The 22,869-nt window shown below is 43.7% G+C and overlaps 1 protein-coding gene across 5 annotated transcripts in view; it reads right to left on the reverse strand.

Moving 5' to 3' along the window:
- The window catches only part of GLYR1 (glyoxylate reductase 1 homolog), a 56,531-nt gene that overhangs the window by 26,502 nt on the left and 7,160 nt on the right, over positions 1 to 22,869 (reverse strand). For 2 of the 5 annotated variants that reach the window (XM_077449453.1, XM_077449457.1), the window contains exons 4-7: positions 22,290 to 22,428; positions 17,655 to 17,822; positions 14,143 to 14,229; positions 11,447 to 11,500 (exon numbers count right to left, since the gene is read on the reverse strand). In XM_077449453.1, the coding sequence (XP_077305579.1) occupies positions 11,447 to 11,500; positions 14,143 to 14,229; positions 17,655 to 17,822; positions 22,290 to 22,428 (448 nt within the window). The remainder of the gene's footprint in view (positions 1 to 11,446; positions 11,501 to 14,142; positions 14,230 to 17,654; positions 17,823 to 22,289; positions 22,429 to 22,869) is intronic. The other 3 variants (XM_077449455.1, XM_077449454.1, XM_077449456.1) reach the window with 2 other exon arrangements.

Below are 22,869 nucleotides of genomic sequence, written 5' to 3' on the forward strand. Positions count from 1 at the left end.
ACCGTGTGTACAAGGGCTAACAGGTGGACAAGGCATAAGCAAAAGCATACACCTCAGAAACAAAGAATGATTTTTGCATGGAGTTCTGCTTTAAAAATGTGCATACAGATTAACACAATTGGGTGACAATGGGGTGGTTGAGCCTTTGAGTTAACTGCAAGAGACTGCCAAGATCCAGGGTTCGTGGTGCAGTCCATCACCCTCTTATGTCAAATTACAACTTATATTTTTCTAGCAACAGTTTCGATTATAGATTGGTTGGATTTCCAGAGGAGGGAGCGAGGGGAGACTCATGTGTAAATAGGACTCTTCAATGAGTATCACTGAATGTAAAGACAAGCCTCCTTGTGTATCAGAGTCACAAATCCAGGGGATCCTTTCATATGCAACTTCAGCTTCTCCCACCACCTACCTATTGGTCAGGGAGGTCACTTATTTTAAAATGTTGGGCAGACAGTGTGGCACAGGAAGCCGCTTGTTGCCAAGGCCTTAAGAGCTCTAAAAAGGTTGGTGAGAACATGGACAGGTATCACAGGGCAGGAGGTCCCATAAATGTCAAGTTATCTGGACACTATGAGGTTTGTCTTGCTGTTCCAATATTTACACAGGAAATTCACCTCCTCTCCTCTCACGTAAACCATTAGGTATAGTTCTGCTGAAGGGCCATTCCACCCGCCTTGTATTTCAGTAGCAGGTGGAGTTTAGTTATAAATGAAGTTACCAAGTAACTTGTCTGTCTACAAGACTTTAGCAGCGGGACCTCCGTCACAGATCCGGCCCACACTGGTGTCCCCTCAATCCAGCTGTGCACTCCACAGTATAATACCCAACAGAGAGATGGGGACCCATTCTAATAGCCGGAACAGGTAAGCCAGACCAAAATGTGGATTTCCACCCATGTTACCACTCACATACAATACAAATTGCTGTTACCTCATTACTGAAAACTCCAACTGAAAGAGTCTTACTTAGTTTTCACCTTCTAAGTAGTGTTAAAAGTGTTACTAAACTCACAACAGTAAAATTAGTCTGTATATGCAGTAAAGCATGCTGGTTATGCTCACTGTGGACCCTAAGGGGTTAATCCTCTGCATTGTGCAAAAAGGATGTTTTATCCTGCATGCATAGATCCTCCCCTCCCTGCACAAGTCTGGATAAGACGGAGCCTTTGGAGTCAGGCTGCACATGCTCAGTTCAGTGCTTTTTTTTTCTTGGGAGAGTGCATGTGATCAGCACAGGGCCAATCGATCATGTCCAGACAGAGGGTCGGGAGCCCTGCAGCCTCATAGTGCAATATGAAAAGTCCTCCTACAAGCTTCACCAGGAACTGATAATAAATCACAAGACTGCTATATACGGCTGATGAGAAAAAAAGTATTGATCAGTTTATATTTACTAAAACGATTGCATTTCCATGTACTGTGGGAGACCAGATATAGTAAATGCAGGATCCTGGATTTAGTAGCACTTTAAGGTTAAAATGGTTCTAAATCCTAAAGGTCTTTTTTTTTTTTATTTATTTTTTTTAACCTTAATGCATTCTATGCATTCAAGTAAAAAATCAACCCCTGCCTGTCCCTGTACTAACCTGAGCCCATTCACAATCCAGCACTGTGCATGAGAGCCAAGGCTCTGTCCCTCCTCTCTGGGAAGATTGATAGCATCAGGAGCCATTGGCTCCCAATCAAATGCTGCAACAAGGAGAGGGACACGGGGCAGAGCCAACCAGTCTATGTCAATAGAAATACATACAATGCGGCTCAAGGATGAGCCTGCATGAGTACACCCACAGGAAGCGCCTTCCTATGGAGACAGTCGCCAAAGGGGGGGGGGGGGGCAGGACCACTGGCATGGGACCCCAGGAGGAAGGAGGAGGAGAAGAAGAAGAAGAATTGGGGGCTGCTTTAAAATCACTTTAAGGCAGCCCATAGATGGCCATTTCCCATCTATGCTCAAAGTGGATGGGGGAATCTTCACTGCTGAGCTGTTGGATTCTTCCCCACTGGCAGAGTACACTGATGAGCGATGTTGGTTATAGCTGGTGCCGCCAATCAAGCGGGGAAAATCCAACAGGGAAGTTGTACAAAAGTCAAACGGTAGATTGACATCTGTACAACCTCCCTGCTCATACATGGATTGAAATTCAGCTGGTTCCTGCTGAACTAGTTGAATTATGATCCATACAAGTCATGCTTGGAAGCTAGGACACACATGTCAAGTGCTCACCCCCAGGATTGAGCAGTCTCTGTAGCAGCACTGGCTGAGTTCAGTGGGGCTACAGCCCTAATTCTAGGCAGGATGTGGGGCTGATCGCTTACAGTGGGAGTTTTTTTTTTTTTTGCCAGACTTTGGGGGTGCAATGGTTATAGCCAGGGCTCGACAAAACCCGGGCGCCAGGTCGCATTTGCGACTAGAATTAGCGAACTGGCGCCTGGGGCAGCACAGCTGGGGGTATGCTGTCTCCGCGGACCCCCCCCGGCGCGATCGCGTCGGGGCGCGCCGCCGCCGGCAATTTAGCCCCCGGCTTTGAGGCCTTCTACGATCCTATGGTTCCTTCTGGAATCTGGCGCCCTCTTGTGGTGGCCGTTGGAATTACAACCAGCAATGCGAATGGATGCAATGCTAATTTTCCCTGCCTGCCAGCCTATCTTCCTTCCCTTTACTCAGAACCCCTAAAAATTATATATATATTTTATTCTAACACCCTAAAGAATAAAATGGTGGTCGTTGCAATACTGTCTGTCACACCGTATTTGCACAGCGGACTTACAAGCGCACTTTTTTGGGGAAAATGTATTTAATAAAAAAAAAAAATAAGACAACAGTAAAGTTAGCCCAATTTTTTTTAATATTGTGAAAGATAATGTTGCGTCTAGTAAATCGATACCAAACATGTCATGCTTCAAAATTGCGCCCGCTCATGGAATGGTGACAAACTTTTACCCTTTAAAATCTCCATAGGCGACATTTAAAAAATTCTACAGGTTGCACTTTAAGTTACAGAGGAGGTCTGGGGCTAGAATTATTGCTCTCACTCTACCGATCGCAGCGATACCTCACATTGCGTTCGCTTCTGCACGCAAGCTTGGTGGGACAGGGCGCGTTTAAAATATATATATTTTTTTTTTTACTTTTATTTTTATTTTTTTCACTGTTCTTTTAAAAAAAAAAAAAAAAAGAAAATGTGTGTCACTTTTATTCCTATTACAAGGAATGTAAAAATCCCTTGTAATAGAAAAAAGCATGACAGGTCCTCTTGTATATGAGATCTGGGGTCAGAGAGACCTCACATCTCATATTTACACTAAAACGCAATTTAAAAAAAAAATTGTCATTTGAAAAAAATAAATAAAAATGTCCCTCTAAGAGCTATGGGCAATGACTTGGAGACAGGTGGGGGGCTGGGGGCTATCTTCCCCTCACTCGTCTCCATGTCAGGCCAGGGACAGGTCCAGATCGCCGTCACGGACCCGGCTCCTAACTTTTTTAGCTGGCTCCTAGATTCCAAGCAAATTTGTCAACCCCTGGTTATAGCCATTTATTCACTTGACTGCTCATGGCCTACAGCTATGCCATCGAAACCAAGAAAAATATTTCTAAGCTACACTAATTGGGGCCTCTAGACTGCATTGTCAAAATACACTTTTAAACCAAACTGTCCCTAAAAGTGTCCACAAAAGAACAGTGCAAGTTATTCTTTACAAATAGAAACCAAGTCCCAAATAGAATCCTACTCCAAAAAAATCTAGTAATGCAATACATATGTTATGTTAGTGGGGGGGATTCAAAAATCTGGCTGCAAATGCAGAAATCCAATTTAAAAGCAGAAATCAACTGAAAGACATGAAATATTGGCACCTATTTAAACCTGCCAGCATTAATATTAGTTTTAAGGTGGAATGACCCTTTAGCTGATAATCATGCATGCAAAAACAGAAATAACCAACGTGGTCATTAAGCAATTGTATTAGGCAAGTTACATTTCTCAACAAACCATGCAACATGTGCAAATGTGACAATTCTGCAAGCAGACCAATTTTGATTTGACAAGAGGAGAAACCGGAGCCATTACTAGAATAAACTAGTGGCTATATGATATTGTCTGCACCGCGTGTGCCAATATTGAAGGAGTCGTCAAGGACAACTCCTGTGGTGCCCATAGAAGGGAAAAACCAACAGACTGCCATTTCCTAACGTGCTCGTGAAACATGGAAGAGAGAACTGGTCATGTAGGGAAACACAACCTGTTCTTCCTTCAGACACTTCCACACATGAGCATCTAAACAGATATCATGAATTACACAGAATCTTTTCCAGTTTAATAAAACAGGAATGAAAGCAATGCTTTTGTATGTGTGCAAAAGGTTTCAGATCACTCCAGAACGTGTTGCATGTATGGATGGTGCAGGTTTCCAAATGGACACCTGACCATTTTACCTGGGGAAGGGGGACTCCGTTCCATAATGGTCAGAAAATAAATAAAACCTATAAATACACCGCTAGTATATACAGACAGGAAGTTAGACAATGCCAAGAACCAAATGTGACCTTCACAGTCCATTCTGCAAATGTAAACCCAAGCAATAACCTTTTATATGTTGATTTTTGGTCTATTAGAGAGGAGGTAAAGTGAATTCAGTTCTGCTTTACCAGTCTAGGTCCCTCCCCAGGTGCCGGTCTTCAGGCATCTCCATTGGCCAACACTGGATAATCCTGGTGCACAGGACTGTGCCAGTGATTTAAGCTGAGCATACATGGCTCAGTTTACTACCTGCTCCACCCCCTTCTGTGAGCACCTTCCACAGACAAGTAGGGCTGCAACTAACGATTATTTTCATAATCGATTACCGTAGATATACTCGAGTATATGCTGACCCAAATATAAGCCGAGGCACCTAATTTTACCACAAAAAACTGGGAAAACTTATTGACTCAAGTATAAGCCTAGGGTGAGAAATGCAGCAGCTTCTGTAAGTGGAAAAGAGGGACAACAATGCCCATCTGCGTGCCTCACTGTGCCCATCTCCCTGCCTCATGTACCTGATCTCCAGCGCGATGACATGCAGTCAGTCTAGTAGTCGCCATCCAGTGTAACAAAAACCCGCCGCCTCCTTGTCGGAACACTGATTCAGTTTCCCAGCAGCGAGTCAGTGTCCTGCCTATCACGGATGAGGAGAAGGCGGGGCTTTGTTACACTGGACGGCCGCCGACTAGACTTCATGTCACAACGTTGGGAGATCAGGCGCACAAGGTGGCAGATGGGCACAGCGACTTGAGTATAAGCCGAGGGGGGCTTTTTCAGCACCAAAAAAATAAAAAAAATAAAAAAAAGTGCTGAAAAACTTGGCTTGTACTTGAGTATATACAGTAGTTGGCCAATTGTTCCGATTAATAAAATAAGTGTGGTGTATAAAATTTAGCTAATATGTAAAAGTTTAAAATAAAAGTCAATTTATTCTTAAATATCTCTATGCAGCGGAAAATATAAATAACTATATGGTTAGGGAGTAAAATCTCTAATCCACTCTGAGAATAACAGATAGAAGAGATATACTGTATATACCATTAGGAGGTTGAATCTGGTAAAATTTCAGACTCAGATCAAATTTTTTTATTGCAATAAAAAAAAAAAATAAAGGAATTAAAGACTGTTTTGTGGATTTTCAGACATAACTGTAATATGTCATGTATAACAGACTCCCTTGTCATAGGCAGGTGAATAAATGTTACCTGTGCCTGCTGTCCATACAAAATAAAAAGAATTAAAGTGTGTGTGTGTGTGTATGTGTGTATATATATATATATATATATATATATATATATATATATATATATATATATATATATATATACATACACACACACACACACACACACACACACACACACACACACACATACACACACACACACATTATAAAATTTATATATTTTTCGACCACAGTAACAGGAAAATTCGAAGGAATAGAAGGAATCCCCCACTGACACTTCTGGCTCCTACTTCCTTTAGAGTGCCCCTATAGCAAGCTGCAAAGTATAGTATAGAGTGCCCCTATAGCAAGATTAAAAAAAAAAAAAAAAAAAAAACACACAACACACCTCTTCTGCCTTTAGAACCAGTCACTTCCTGCCCAGGACTACATGTCCCATGGGTCATTGCTCCTCACACATTCACAAGTTCTCAGGCACCTACTGACATGTATGGATGGTATACTGAGCTGTATGTGCACTGCACTGTATTACCTGACATGTAAAACAAATAATGCATTCTGTATGCAGGCCAACTAATCGGCTATGAAAAATATGAAAATAGTTGACAACTATACTCATAATCAATTCTCTCTTTTGGCCCTACAGACAAGCAGCACCAAGAATAATGTTGTGGAGATGAGCTGCACTTAGGAACCAGGCGTCTCCTTCATATGGATTGTCAGATCAGCTGCTGAAGGAGGGGAGCAGGTCAAACCTCATAACTAAGGTTACAAAGCACTTAGCAACACGAGAAAATATACTACCAATACTTTTGATCCAGTACTTGCAGATACTGAGTACTGATACCTTTGCAATGCGATTTGCGCCCATACAAAATCAATGGGCTCAAATCACACGCGGTTTCAACAAGAATGTGGTGCGATTCCTGTACTGCTCCTTCGCGAACCCAGACAGAAATCACTATGCGGAGCCTGGGCATGCTGCAAAGGTATCGGTTTCAGGTATCGGAGAATTTGCACGAGTACTCATACAAATTATTAGTATTCGGCACAGATACTGGTATCAGTGCAACCCTTGGGGACAGGACTGTAAAATAATTGATCTTATATAAATCTCTCACTAAAAATATTTTGTTATACCCGTTCAGGGAGTACAAAAAAAAAAAAAATGCTGTTTAATCTGTCCGAATTAGAATAAGCTGATTACTGCTTGTATTACTCTACCTGTGCTGAATTCTTATCAAGTATATGGTTACCAGTTTTCAAAAAACACTACAGAACCCCTTCCCTGTGAAATAGAGAAGAAGAGGAGCTGCAGGCGATTTGTAGTTCTTTCCTAGGGTGACAACGCTGCTCCTCCATACAGTACAAGTGAGTAAGCGTTGCAATCCTATGCCAGGAAGTGTTACTACCTGGATCAGATGAACATAAAAAAGGGAATAAAATGGTTAAAAAGCAAAGCAACCTTCACATCCAAGGACTGGTAAGCTCAAGCTGCAATATATTACATTTTAATTCTTGGCTTCAGATACACTTTAATCCTAAGAGTTTTTTTTTCTATATGTTCCTTTTTGTGCTGCAAACTAAACAGCAACTTACCATTAGATACAATGGTTGTAGGCCATTTTACTAGGAGGTGTGAATGTGTATTTAACCCCTTCACGCCTAAGGGTAAAACAAAACTTAAATGCCCAAGCACAATTTTGCAACTTGTTCATAAAACTGTACATATCACAACTACTTAAGGCATCCAGCTGGTTAACGGGGGGGGTTGTTTTTTTTTTTAGGACAAATTGGGCTTTCATTTGGTGGTAAATTAATGGATATCTTCCCATTTTGATTTTTTTTTGTTTTTTTTAAATCATAGGAAAACTGACCCAAAATAGTAAAAAAAAAAAAAAAAGAAAAATTAAAAAAGCTTTCAAAATTTGTACATTTGTTACTACCTTAACCTATCAAAGAAACCAAAATAAATTCTCCTGTTCTGCATGATAGCAGCGATACCACATTTGTGCATGTTAGTTGTATGTACCCATAGTACAGCCCCAAAAAAATACCAGTACACTTTGCTTTTGTTTATCTTACCTAAAAAGACACTAGCACTAATCCGAATTAAAAAAATAAAAAATAAAAAAAATAAAAACACAAAAAAATAAATAAAACACAAACACTAAGGGTCCTTTCACACGGGGCGGATCAGTGCTGATCCGCCCCGTGGAAATCCGCTTGCCCAGCGGGGATCGCTGGAGCGATCTCCGCTGAGCAGGGAGATGACAGGTCCGTCTCTGCACACTGCGCAGGGACGGACCCGTCACAGTGCTGCTCTCCCCTATGGGAGATCGGATGACGACGGACCGCAGTGTCCGTCGTCACCCGATCCGATGACGGATGGAAAAAAAGCTTTTTCCTCCATCACACTTTTTCGGATCGGAGCGGGTTGGATGTCAGTGGACTTGTCATCGCTGACATCTGACGCTCCATAGAGCTCTATGGAGCATCCGTTCATGTCCGCCTGAAAAACTGACAGGCGGACCTGAATGGATCGTCCGTGTGAAAGGGGCCTTAACCTGGCACTGACCTAGATCAAACCTCTTTCTAGCTATTTTTTTTTTGTATTATCTCCCCCCACACTTTTTTCTCTCTGCAAAGAAAGCAAGAGAGATAAAATGCATTTCTCCCCTCCAGTCACAGAAACAAACACGGGTGCCACCTTCACAGTGATGCGATAGCCAATAAGGTGATCCGGGTTAACGATCATTAGTATTAGTTGCTGCCAAGACCCTGGTCTCCGTACGCTCACTTCCAGCAAAGACATATATGCGGCCCCCACAGAAAAAACCCGTCCAGTGGGGCCACATGTGTTATGTCGGCGTGAAGGGGTTAATTAAATAAAGAAAATCTGATGCCTGTTGTAAGCACACTGGTGTGGCCAAATGGGATAAACAGAAGATCATATAGGAAAAAGTAGGAATTGTCCCAATCAGTTTAACACATTGTCTTCATGTTTATGTGGACTGTACCTTTAATTATGCATAGTACACATCTTTTTTTTTTTGTAAGGGAAGTGTGCAATATTTACTTAGAGCCGGTTCACACAGCGGGCGATGCGAGGCGACACGACTTGCCTCGCCTCGCTCTCGCAAGTCGCCCCCGTTCTGTACAATGGAACCGTTCTGAGAGGAGCGACTCGAGTCGCTCCGACTCAGAAAAAAGGTTCCTGTACTACTTTTGGGCGACCTCGGGGCGACTTGCATTGACTTCTATACAGAAGTCATTTGCAAGTCGCCGCTGAGGCCGCGGCAGGTCGCGGCGAGGCAAGTCGGAGTCGCCTCGCCTGCTGTGTGAACCGGCCCTAAGGCATAATGCATATGGGCCATCTGTTTACGCCTCTCTGAACTCTGGCACTCCTGGCTGGAAAATGCTTCTTAAAGTGCTAAGACCCCTTTCACACTGAAAAATAAACAAATAAATAAAAAAAGCTCCTGAAAAGCTCACGAAAAACTATTAAAAAAAAAAATCAATGAATGCTTTCACACTGGGGCAGTGCAAAAACGCCCCTTCTCCATTGAAATGAATGGCAAGCTCTTCAAAAGCTCAGTGTTTTACTGGCAGTTTAGAAGGGCCTCAATGTGAAAAGGGGCCCAAAATCCTCCTGTTGCGCACGTGTTTAGAGTTGGAGCAGTAATGCATTCTATTGGCCAGAATATTCATTTACTCTGGCCACTGGAATGCAATAATGCTCAAACGTTAGACACATTCTGCATTTTTCTTTTTATTTTCTGCTCTTCAGCTTCTTTCCTGAACTTGCCTTTGGTGGCGTTTTTCTATGTGGGCACGGGCACAGAGGTGCATTACCAGGCTGTTAAAAGTGGCACTTTTTTTTTATTTTTTTAATGCTCTGTGTGCATGAGCCCTAAATGTTTTTGGACTACAGAATGGTGAAAGAGGGAGGTAAGTCATGGTGCTTTGTACCACAAAGACAGGTAGAAGTTGTAGTCCAGGTTAGTATACAATTCTGGCTTGCATCACGCACACCCCCAAACAAACCAGAATTCCTCCTTCTTCCATAAGAGGTTATATTGTTTATTTATAGGGGAGTGAGCGGTGGTTTGGATTTTGGGGATGCCATTCTATACCAGGTTGCAACCTAAATATGACTAACAGGAAACAGGATTTAGCCCAGGTTCACACTGACAGCGGGATTGAAATCATGCACGTTCGGCTGGGGGGGCTGGTGGTTCAGAGAGATTCGTGCAGGTTCCTGCCCAGATGACTATTCAAAAATTACATCCAGAAGTCACCAAAAGTAGTACAGAAAACTACTTTTGGGAATCAATGTGGCATTGCACTGATTCGGATGGTACCATTGCCAGTGTTCTGTCGAGGCGTGCTCGGCTATCAAATAGTGCCCGGGTGGAACTGCGCATGCGCCGCAACAAAAGCAGAGTTTACAATCAGCTGTTGTCTCGCATGGCCAAGACATGTTCATGTAGGCGAGGCACGGATATTTACATGGGGGGGGGGATTATTTCAATGATAGGAAGTGCTTGTGGTGGAATTTGTATCGATGGGCACTGCCCATCATTGAAATATCCCCCCCCCCTCATGTAAATATCCGTTGCTCACCTACATGAGCGTGCCTCGGCAATGCGAGACAACAGCTGATCTTAAACTCCGCTGTTAAAGTGGTTGTAAACCCTTACAAACCACTTTGACCTACAGGTAAGCCTAGATTAAGGCTTACCTGTTGGTCCAAGCAATATCTCCTAAACCTATATGGTTTAGGAGATATTTGCCCGAAAACGGGCACCGCTGCCTACGACGCATGCGCCGTAGACAGCGGCGCGCAGGCGCACTGAGCGCGCCATTCTCAGCGACGGAGCTGCCACGCGTGTCGGCTACCGTGCGCATGCGTGGGAGTGACGTCATTGTGGCTTTGGCGAATGACAGCGGCGGAGCTGCGAGACCCCACCAACAAGATGGATGCGGCGAACTACAGGGGACAGCGGCGACTTCGCTGGCTCCTGTGTCAGGTAAGTGACACATAATGGGCTACTATGCGATGCATAGTAGTCCATTATGCTTTGCCTTTGCAGGGAATGAAAGAGGAAGTAAACTCATCAGGGTTTACTTCCTCTTTAAGGCTCCATTCTGCGCACGTGCAGTTCCTACCCTGGCATTTTTTGATAGGGGGGCACTTCTCGGCAGAACACCAGCAATAAGATGTGACATGTCAAACCAATTCAATGTGAACCTAGGTTGAATGCTAAATATGAAAATGCCTTCAAAATATCACATTACAATGCTGCAAGCAAAAAAAAAAATAAAAAAAAAAAAAAAAGCAATCAGACACGCTTGAATGATCAAATGCCAGAAAACTTTTATAAAACGAAGTACAATAATGATGGGAAGACTACCAAGGGCCCCTAAAGCCGCTCAAACAAAACTCAAAAAAACTCAAAACTCCTACATGTCATCCGTACAATCCACTTTACTTCCAACAGTAACCAATGAATAGAAAATAGAACACAATGAACCATTCAGCTCAACAGGAGCAGAGGATTATGGGAACAGCAGGTCAGCATCATACAAGTCAACCCAAAGCATAAGACACTAATCACCAGAGATATAAATACTAAACAGGTAACAGTGAGAAAGCAACATATTTACAGTGAGTTTTATTAAAGTCCATTGTGGGACAGTCCTCAAGTCTGCTCGTGTATTGCTTGGCCTACCTTCTCGGTCTGGCTGAGCAGGAAGTGGTAGAAGTGAGGATCGTCCCGAGAGCGCTGCAATCGAACAGAGAGAGAAACTGAGATGCTTCCCTCTATACCAGGACAAGGAATACTCAGCTTTAATGAGAACCTGTCTTTAAACATATTAAATCATCCAGAACTGAAAAGAAAATCATAGACCCCACGAGTACCCGCAAATACTGTACCCATTACTGTATGCAAATATCAGCCCCCTCTCCTCCAGATCTGTACAGGCAATTTACCCCCTCACAGCTAATCACTTTCTTTGCCATCATTTTGTTCCCAAGCATTATATGTAAGAACATATCTCTCCCCCCCCCCCCCCCACCCATAGATGTGCATGCTCAAGCAAATGATCAGAAGATTGCACAGCTAAAATCTGCAGCATGCAGTGGTCAGCAGGTGGTAGCATGCACATCTAAAAAGGGATGCAAGGCATTTTTTTTTTTTTTTTTTTTTTTTTTTAAACACTTGGGCACTTGAAAGAAGATCTGAAGCAGGGGTGCTGCAACGTTCACAGGAGAGTGCAAGCCCCCCCCCCCCCCCCCCACTAAACTAGGAGCAAAGACCAGCAAGAAGACCCAGCAGTGACATCACTGGATCGGGGGGGGGGGGGGGGGGGGGATTAATAAAAAAAAGAAAAGGGTGGTATATCTTCGAATGAAGAACACCTGATGTTAATCAGGAGGGGGAGGGAACAAGGGAAAGTATATGCAAACATTACACTTCTGATTTAAGCACCCCCTTCACATACAGTACAACACAGAGCCCTCTGAACAGGTCGTCGAGATGCCACAGTTGTGCTGCAAGATGCAGGAGGGTCAATGTTAATCCAAAAGTTAGAAGAGCTGGTATCTGCATAACATGTTACTCCAGTTTTAAACCAAAAAGGTGGGGGAAAAAATAAAAATAAAAAAATAAATAATAAAAAAAGTGCTGTGTCGAAGCAAAAATGATAGAAAACCAAACCATGGATATTTACTCCATAGGAAATAAAAAATGTTGCACCAGAAGTCATGGAGTGGACAATCAGACAGCGTTGCAGACCAAAACTATGTGATGGGTGTACCTGGTGCCACGGGAATGACAGGGGTCTCCTGAATGATGAAAACAAAAAAACACAACTGTGCTTCCGGGCAAGATGTAGAGGGAAGGCCGCAATCAAGGGATCCCCAAAGGGGACCGTGTTGTAGCCCGGTGGATCAGGAGAACCAGAGACAAACACCAGGGCAGACAGACAGCAGCCGGGACACCAGGAAGTGATGGCCGCTTGCAGGGTGGAAGCTGCGTCCGCCGGCCGAGGATGATATCACAGACTGGCGGGGCGGAAGATGGCCGAGGAGATCCACCAAGGCCAGCACTAAGAACAGAAGAGAACTGAAGCCAAATTGACGTTAACACAAGCTGACAGCAATGACTACATGTTTCAGAGTGCAGCTCCTTCAAGTCATAAGAAGTTGCCAACCAGCTTCGGACCGGCCTCTGTGCTCTGCTTAGTTCATGGATCTCCACAGCCATCTTCCGCCAGTCTGGGACATCATCCTCATGCGGTGGACGCAGCTTCCTCCCTGCAAGCTGGCGTCACTTTCTAGTGTTCTGGCCGCCATCCATCTGCCTCAGTGTCCCCATCTGGTCTTCCATCATTCACACAGGAGTTCACCCATGGATCTCCTGATCCACCAGGCTACAACACGGTCCGCTTTGGGGATCCGTCGATCGTGGTCTTCCCTCTAGATCTCTCCTGGCAGCACGGTTGTTTCTCTCTTCCCCCACCCCCCCACCCCCCCATATCACCCAGGAGACCCCTTTCATTCATGCGGTTCCAATCTCCAGGTACACCCATTACATGGTTGTGGTCTGATACATTTCCCATTGGCTGCTCCACGACTTCTGTATGCAACATTTTTTATTCCCGATGGAACAAACATCTATGTTTTTATTACCCATGGTTTGGTTTTCTATCATTTTGCTACGGCACAGAGCTTTTTTAAATTTCATGTCTCATTGAAACCGAGTTATAGGAGAGCAGCACCCACCCACCTCAGCAGTTGTCCATGTGCCTGGAGATTTGTGTTTTTTTACTCCAGTATTACCCTGGTGTATTTAATGTGAACCTGTGGCCACGTGACCAAAATGCCTAGGCAATCATCACCAGAAGCAATGCTGGCGTTTCTTTGGGGACTGATTAATCTAAATTTCAAACCATACAGACCCTCTCTGTCCAGTTTGCAGTGAGAAAGGAAGGTCTGTGTGGCGCAATCATTCTGCAGCACTAGTAGGCTGTGGATAGGGGGCTGCAATCTTTGGTAAAAGGCCTCTGATCCCAATTGCTCCAGTCAGTCCAAAAAAAAAAAAAAAAGAAGAAGAGGAAAAAATATGGTTGTGGAGGGGTTAAAGCACACAGGCTTAGAGGAACTGGTAGATTTCGACTACATCCTACTTTCTCTAGTGAAGAGTCTTAAAATATCTGACAAACTGCCTGCATCAATGGCTCAGATGGTTGCCATGACAACCATGTTCCAGAGTCGATTTACAAGTGTTCCCTCTCGCTCGCTTTACTTGTTTCATGCTTTCCAGGAGAAGAGACTCCCGTGACCAGCTTACTCCCAGAACCATTACTGTGAACACAAGGAAACCAGAGAGCTGGGCATGAGAGCCGAGGAGTATATCCTTACCTCGCTGGAGGGTGGGGGCCAGCTGAAGCGTGACACCGTTTTCATGGCAAGCTTCTTCAGGGAACTCGGCTGGGGAGACGTGGTGTCCTATATAGGCAGGAAGGTGAACGTTAGACACACAATCTGATTGTAGGCATTAAAGATCCCACTACCTCAGTGGTTCTCAACTCCTGTCCTCAGGACCCCCTAACAGGCCAGATTTTAAGTATTACATTGAGGAGGTGCAGGCTAGAATACTGCAATCACTGAGCAGCAAATGATATCACCTGTGATGTATTTCACTTATCTTGAAAACCTGGCCTGTTAGTGGGTCTGGAGGACAGGAGTTGAGAAGCACTGCACTACCTGGAGGAAGTGTGTTTAACCATCACTGGTTACCAGAGGTTGATTTACTAAAACTGGAGTGTGCAAAATCTAGTGCGGTTCTGCATAGAAACAAGTCAGCTTCCAGACTTTATTATGAACAAGCTGAAGTTAGAAGCGGATTGGCTACCATGCACAGCTGCACCAGGTTTTGCATTCTCAACTTTTAGTAAATCAACCCCTGTGTGTTTTAAGGATGAATTTTGAACAAAGGCTGGCAATGTGTTATGCCCCGTACACACCATCGGATGTTAAAACAACAAAATGTTGGATGTGAGCTTGTTGGTGGAAAGGCAGGCCGTGCATTTGTTGTCAGACTTTCCATCAAATGTTGGCTAGCAGGTTCTCAATTTTTCAACCAACAAAACTTTGTTGTCGAAATTTCCAATTGTGTGTACACAAGTCCGTCGGACAAAAGTTTACACATGCTCCGAATCAAGCAGAAGGAGCCGCACTGGCTATTGTACTTCCTTTTTCTCGGCTTGTCGTACATCTTGTATGTCACCGAGTTCTCAGGTTCCTAATTGTTGGTCAACATTTCTGTGACTGTGTGTATGCAAGACAAGTTTGAGCCAACAACCTTCGAACAAAAATCCACGCTTTTGCTGGTGGAAAGTCCGATCGTGTGTACGGGGCAAAAGAGTGCAGACGCGCATTTAAAGTGACTGTCATTTGTATCCAAGAACATACCTTTTACAAAAAAAATAAAATAAAAAAGTAAAAGGGGAATAATTCCTATTCTGGCAGCCCAGGATTTGAAAAACACGTTTGCGTCACTGCTTCCCAGTCGCTGCAAGTATTCAACAGGCCAAATGGCACAAATATCGTTATCCCTAGGACATGCAATGGTTTCTTCCGCTCCTGCAGCGACACTCATGTTGGCAGCAGAAAACATATCATGAGGTGAGGAAGCACCAGGGTAAGTATACAGCAGGTATGCTTTTGGACACAAGCAACAATGTGCTGCAGAGGGTCAGTTCATCTTTACAGAAAAGACAAAAAAGGTGAACACCGTACACCCTCCCCACTGTACTTACCTTTGGGGATGCTGAGCTGCCAGTGCCCACGCAGCCTGTCCAGCTGTTTGGGGATTTTAAATCTCTGCTTCCTCTTCTCTGTGCAGCACTTGCAGGATGGACCAGGGAAATTCTGATTTGTCAGCACCTACAGAATGAATTACTCTGGTCCACCCCAGAAAATGCTCCACAGAGAAGAGGTAAGAGCAGGGATTTGGGTGGGTGGGTGTGGTTCAAGAGGGTGTACTGTGTCAATTCATCTTTACATTTTTTCTGTAAGGTTAAAGTAACCCTTTAATCTTTGTTACAGCCCCTCTCGCTGACAACATCTTGTACAATGCAGGACCTGTGGCCACATGCAAATGTCGAAAGAAATCAGCCTGGACCACAAGACAGCATATTAAGATAAAATGTTGCATTATCTTATCCCATAGAAAACAAAAAAAAGCTTTACACCCTTACTGCAAGTAGGTGCAAAACATACCCTATATTACCAAAAGTATTGGGACACCTGCCTTTACACACAAACTTTAAATGGCATCCCAGCCTTAGTCTGTAGGGATCAATATTGAGTTGGCCCACCCTTTGCAGCAATAACAGCTTCAACTCTTCTGGGAAGGCTGTCCGCAAACTTTAGGAGTGTGTCTATGGGAATGTTTAACCATTCTTCCAAAAGTGCATTTGTAAGGTCAGGCACTGATGTTGGACTAGAAGGCCTGGCTCGCAATCTCTGCTCCAATTCATCCCAAAAGGTGTTCTATTGGGTTGAGGTCAGGACTATGTGCTGGCCAGTCTAATTCCTCCGCCCCAAACTTGCTCATCCATGTCTTTATGGACCTTACTTTGTGCACGATTCTGGAAAAATGGTCAAACATTCCCATAGACACACTCTTAAACCTTGTGGACGGCCTTCCCAGAATAGTTGAAGCTGTTATAGCTGCAAAGGGTGGGCCAACTCAATATTGAACCCTACGGACTAAGGCTATTCCATTGAAGCCATTAAAGTTCATGTGCACGCCTGTTCCATACATTGTTTTTTTTTTGTAAAACTACCTGTAAAGAAAAAAGTTCAAATTCTACTTAACTCTGCCCTGTCTTCTGCCCATGTCGCCTTGGCAAGGACGACATCACACTCCTGGTTAGATCCTGGGGAATGCAGAGCAGTCGAAGTTTTGTGAGAAGACATTTTACTGCCAGGACCATCTTAAGGGAACCCGTTTCATGTTTAAGTTGGTCAGCTGGTTCACTAGCTTTGCAGCCAGTGCCAAGCAGCATGCAGATAGCTGCAGTGAGTCACACTGTACCATATTTAAATTTAGTTTTTGAGCAAGGTCTTCAGTAACATGATCCAGAAAGCACTGCAACCATGCTCAAATCAAATTGAATTTTCTTTTAAAGTAGAACACCAGACTTTAAAAAAAAAAATTCCACATTTTGGATTCAGTGGTGAAGGAAGAAACCTCAGTCAGCTTGTTTTTTTTGTTTTGTTTTTTGAAAGTTATATATCCCTGTTGTGGAGCGTTCCCCTCACTTTATTTATCGGAGTCTTTGCCCCTGTTGGAGAGTTTCTGCTCCCTGACCAAACAGGAATTGGAGAGCTCCCCAATGGGAGTCTTTAGCCTTTACGATTAGCCAAAAAAAAAAAAAGTACTTTTAAAAAATTTAGGCTCTGGTTTGACATTAATTTGAATTTTATCTATTACAGTGAGATGCAGCTGGGTTGTTTTTTTAAATCGTGCTTCTGGGAGAGGTTGTAAAATTATTGTTAGACAATGCTGTGCAACAAACCCGAGAACATAAAGGATGGTGTTAGGAAGCAAAGAACTCACTAGCAACATTTCCTGCAAACTGAGTTCTGGGACCAGATAAGTATAATAGTACCCACCAAGAAGAGAAAATTAAAACAAAAAAAAAAATATCAATCAGAAAGGGAGGCCATGTCCCCAAAGACCGTTTGGATTTACATGTTTGCCTGGATCACAACATACGGACAAAGCACACACTGATGTGGTATGAAAAATCAAAAGTAACACCTTCAACTGCTTTAAAAGTTTGACGGGCATTTCGTTTCTTGCATATACATAACCAGCTCTATAACTGCAATGTATATAAACAGTGGTATGCCCTTCGCACCTTATCGTCCTTGGGCGGCCTTCCTCGTTTGCGTGGGCTCTGGTCTTTGGGCTTTTTGGGTGACTTGGGGGACGAGGACTCAGACTTCCTTTTCTTTTCACCAGTAGCCTTCTTTGATTTGCCCTCCACTTTCTTGCCACCAGCTTTGTTTTTGTCATCACCAGAGCTCTGAAATAATAAAAAGTTCAGCAGTGAACAGTTCTGCAAGCAGCCCAGAAATGAGTTGGCACAAATAAAATGAAAATGGAATTGGGAAATATCACCCAATAGAGCTTTACTTAAAAGGAAGCACCACAATGAGCCACTATACACAAGGGACTCAACCTAAAATTTTTAGTAGGAGAAAGAACAATGTGTACAGCAAGCTTTTACTATGCATTTGCAAAGGCTTCAGCATGCTTCAAGCAGCTTTGCTGAAGCCTTAAAGCAGTGGGAAAACACTGTAGCGGTTGACTTTTAATAAGCACACTTACCTGTCCAGGGTGCCTGTGATGTCGGCTGCCTGAGGCCGACCTGTCCCTCGGCGCTGCCATTTTAACTAAGGGAAACAGGCAGTGGAGCCTTGCAGCTTCACTGCCCATTTCCTACTGAGCATGCGCAAGTCGCGCAGAACTTTGTGAATGGCCAGCTGTGTTCTGGGACACACAGTTCCCATAATACAGCGCGCCCCATTCCCCCCAGAAGACAATGCGAAGAGAAGACTGAAGAATAGGGATGCACTGAAATTTTGGCCGCCGAAACATATCGGCCGAAAATTGTGTTTTCGGCAAATTGCCGAAAGGAAAATCTTGCCGATAATGGGGCCGAAAATGGGGCGGAAAATGGGGCAGAAAATGGGGCAGAAAATGGGGCAGAAAATGGGGCAGAAAATGGGGCAGAAAATGGGGCAGAAAATGGGGCAGAAAATGGGGCAGAAAATGGGGCAGAAAATGGGGCAGAAAATGGGGCAGAAAATGGGGCAGAAAATGGGGCGAGGCCTGTGTGGGGCTCCGCCCCCTGGTGCGCCCATTGCACGGGTGTTTTCCTGGCTCGTCCTCCCTCGTCTGTTGGAACGGAACCAGGTAGCTTGCTTGGGGCCAGTTCACACCAGATGCAGTTCCGTGTGCTTTTTTTTGCACAAAATGCATGCACAGTGTTTTCCATGTATTCCAATGGCTCTAGTTCACACCATGCAGTCAGTTTCCGCACCGGAAACTGACTGCATGGTGTGAACTAAAGCAATTGGAATACATGGAAAACACTGTGCATGTATTTTTATCAGGCAGGCTGCATCTGAGGGGAACTGGTGAGGCTGCTTTGATCTCTCCTGTACCATGCCCGCAGTCTCTGACCATCTCCCGTACCATGCCCGCAGTCTCTGACCATCTCCTGTACCATGCCTGCAGTCGACACCAAAAAACTCATTCGGTGCACCCCTACTGAAGAAGATCACCACAGTGCAGGAAGTGGCAGATTAGGAAGATCTGCCTAGCAACAGCCATTTCTGGTAAATTAACAAAAATTTGTTTTTTGTCCAGATTTTTAAGAACGCTTTAAAGTAGTTGTTAACCCACTGATATACAATATGAGCATTAGGAGGCGGGGGGGGGTGGGCTGACACGACCAGACAGGGAGAACGACAGGAGCAGAGGAGACAGAGCTGTACTGCGGATGAAGGAGGCGTTTAAACTGACTACGGTGTCAGGGGGTCAGCAGCCATGATACGCCGTGGTCAGTTTACAAAGGGAAGGGTATAGCTAACAAAACATTTGTTGGAAAAAATAAATAAATTATAGGAATCTTAGATTGAAAGCTGCAACGGGCAGGGCCCTCCGATTGTATTGTAACTGTACTGTCTGCCCTCATGTAGTAAAGAGCTGTGCAAACTGTTGGTGCTAAATAAAACCGGTAAAATAATAACTTCAGCAGATTTTCAACAAGCTTCATCATTACTTAAAGCGGAGCTCCACCCAAAAAGGGAAAGCTCTGTTCGTTTACACCCTCACTCATTTAGCACTTTTGGGCTCCCACTTCCAGGTAAGATCACCACAGCGATCTCCAAGTATGTCCGGCCCTCCTTTGCCGCCTTTTGGGACACACTCAGGTCCCAGAAAACGGCAGGTCAATTCAGAAAGTGCAGTGCGACTCATGCATGCACGGTAGCAAACCGGCAGAGAAGCTGCTGGTGTTTGCACCTGAAGCAGATCAAAGAATTGGCTTGGGGTGCAGACATTGCTGGACCCATGGGGACAGGCAAATATCCTTATATTAAGTCAACTGCAGTATTTGTAGCTGCTGACTTTTTTTATTTTTTATTTTGCCTAGACTGGAGCTACACTTTAAAATTGTCAAAGTCCTAAAAAGTTATCAGAAGTGACAGCAGCTGACCTCAGCACTTGCGTTGTCTGCCATTTCTTTAAAACCTTGCCTTTTTCTTTTATTTGAGCAGGTCACAATATCACTGCCCCATGTTTCCTGTTTAAGGGTGGCGATGTGGCCTTTCAGGATCCTACGAGAACACCATTTTGTGTAAGCTCCCAGGAAAGAACTACAAGCCAGTCTAAGGATGCTGCCAAATAAATACAGACATCAGCCTGAGAGCACTAGATACAGAAAACATGCCTCTGCACCTCCTCCAAAAGATAATTGAAAGCAGCTTGTATTGGGCACACATGCTATGGCACATGTTCACCCAAGGAGAAACGTTGGACTTTTTTGTAATGTCAAGGGTGTGCATTCCACAAGTGGAAGTTCAGAGAAGTGGCACAGAGGAAGAGGCTGAGGTTGGGAACGGATGAAATTGTGTTTCTGGACCTCTGCGCAATTAGTGTATAAAAGGTGTAATTTGGATGAAAACATTGAAGGCTTTAATACTCCTTTACAATTCACGGAGGCTGGCCATATGTAATACAAAATTTCTTGAATAATTTTCCTTTGGATTTACCAAAACTATAAATATGGAAGGTCAAACCTAAAAACACTTTAAATTTGTATACATATCAGAGAGAAAGAAGAAGAAAGAATCTCCAAGCACACTTACCAGCCAGGATGTAAAACAAATAAATTGGCCCCATCTATCAGTTTACCCTAAAACCAGGAGGGTTTTGTTTTTGCATATAGCGGCAGCGCTGACGCCAAGGGACCTATGTATATCCTGCGGTCCCAACTCTCAAATTTTCAGAGCCTCCACAGTAGAACAACATGTATCAATGGATAGGTTTAGGCATACCCGTCCATGGGGCACCCCTCCTTAAAGGGACAGGGACATGTGATGCCCAGCAATAGTATAATGGTAGCAAAGACAGTCTATCCCTGCACCCAATTCAAACAACTGTGCAAGAAAAAAAAAAAAAAAAGTCAAACCACCCCAACCTATAGCTGGCCTTTACAGCAAGTTGCAAATGGAAAGACAATGCACAATACAAAAACAAAAGATTTCCCAGCACACTTACCAGCCAGCAAAACAACTAAATAGGCCCTGTCTAACAGTTTGCCTTAAAGTGGTTGTAAACCCTCCCCCACAACTTTGTCCTATGTAATTCAGCATAAAAAACCCTAATGAACATTGCTTGTAGATATCCCCTTACTTGCTTAGTATTGTTGTAATCCTTTTTGTTCTTTAGAATGAAGTCACTGAGCATGCCCAGATCTCCTCTGATTTACAGCACACTCTCTATGTCTTCTCTATCTGTTATCAGGACTTCCTAGGCACAACACTGAACTCCCAGGAGACTTCAGACTCATTCAAAGCTTCCTCCTACACACCATGTGACATGACATAGAATGTAAACCTGGCCATTACTGCAGTCTTATCAGCTGAAGCTGATAAGACTGACAAAGGGAAACATTAGAAATCAGCACAGGTAAAATACTATGAAATAAAACAAGTCAGCTATGAACAGGGAAGCAGGGTTGCCATAGAAACGTTGGATTGAGAAGGAGGCTTGGTTAACAGTACAGGAAGTGCTCAATGTAAGGGCAGAAATACACTCCACTGTGGACCCAGAAAACAATACTTAAGATGGAGCTGCCTAACCCCTGGAAACAAGTTTTTTAAAGTTTCTTTAAACAGTAAGTAATATGCGATTTGGGCTGGATTACAGTGGCTATAGTCTGATAAATGAATTATTATATTGGACTAAATGAAGAGAAGCATCAGAGTTTACTTCCTCTTTAAACACATAGTTAAAGGTAAACCTAAAGGAAATTGAATAAGAACATTGAATAACGTATGGCCAGCTTAAAACCAGCTAGCAGAATGCTGACAGTTAGCACTCTCGATAAGATGTTTTACGTCTGCAAACGGGACCTGAAGGCTGCATTAAAGACTTCAAGAACGCTAACTGATGTTTGTTGAAAGTTTAACAAATGCTTTGAAAATGTAAATCTATACAATCTGAGTTCCCTGTGTACAAGGCACAACCAAGCTGCTGTCTATGGGATTCTAGAGAGCTGTGACCTGAAAGCGCTTACAACAACCTCTATACACAGATACTGTACGAGATCACCTTCAGCCATCAGTTGTAAACAAATACATCTAGTGCTTGACTTCTCTTATCTGGAGCCTAGTGCTAGAATTTTTTTTATAACAATAAAAAGGCCACAACCTTTACACTATAGAGTTACATGTGATGCAGCCCCCCCCCCCCCCAATACCTGTTCCTTTGCAATCTTCTTCTTCAGGAACTCTTCCACGGCATCTACAGCCTGCTGGAATCGTTTACCCTTGTTGGCTTTTATCATCTCCTCCTTGTGGGCATTGTAGGGTTTTAGCTGCTCCACCTTGATCCAAGCACTGAGAGAGAGAGAAAAAAAAAAAAAATACACCACTTAAAGCAAGAAGATCAACATGGCACCCATTACGATAGTATTTTTTTTTCTTAAAGGAGACCCCGTCATCACGATACACCTAACCAGACTTTGTCATCTGACCATTCATTTAAACATAAATCTTCCCGGAGGATTTAACAAGTTATTCACCTGTAAAAGTCTCCCTTATATAGACATCAAAAAGCCAGAAAGAGCAACTGGGCACTGCCATACTAGGTGCGCTAGAAAATGGACTACCCTGGAGTAAGCAAGTTTTCTACAAAGTTCAAAAAGTACATTGCATCTCTTATCCATGAAAGTGGTTGTAAATCCTTGCCTATACCCAGTAAAGAGACTATCCTCAGGTGATACAGAGATAACACAAATCCTCCTACATAAGTTCTACCTGTAGTCTTCTCTTCCCTAC

The sequence above is a fragment of the Lithobates pipiens genome, unplaced genomic scaffold (genome assembly GCF_037356315.1).
Source record: "Lithobates pipiens isolate NorthernLeopardFrog02 unplaced genomic scaffold, aLitPip1_a1.2 Scaffold_22, whole genome shotgun sequence".
Lineage (NCBI taxonomy): Eukaryota > Metazoa > Chordata > Amphibia > Anura > Ranidae > Lithobates > Lithobates pipiens.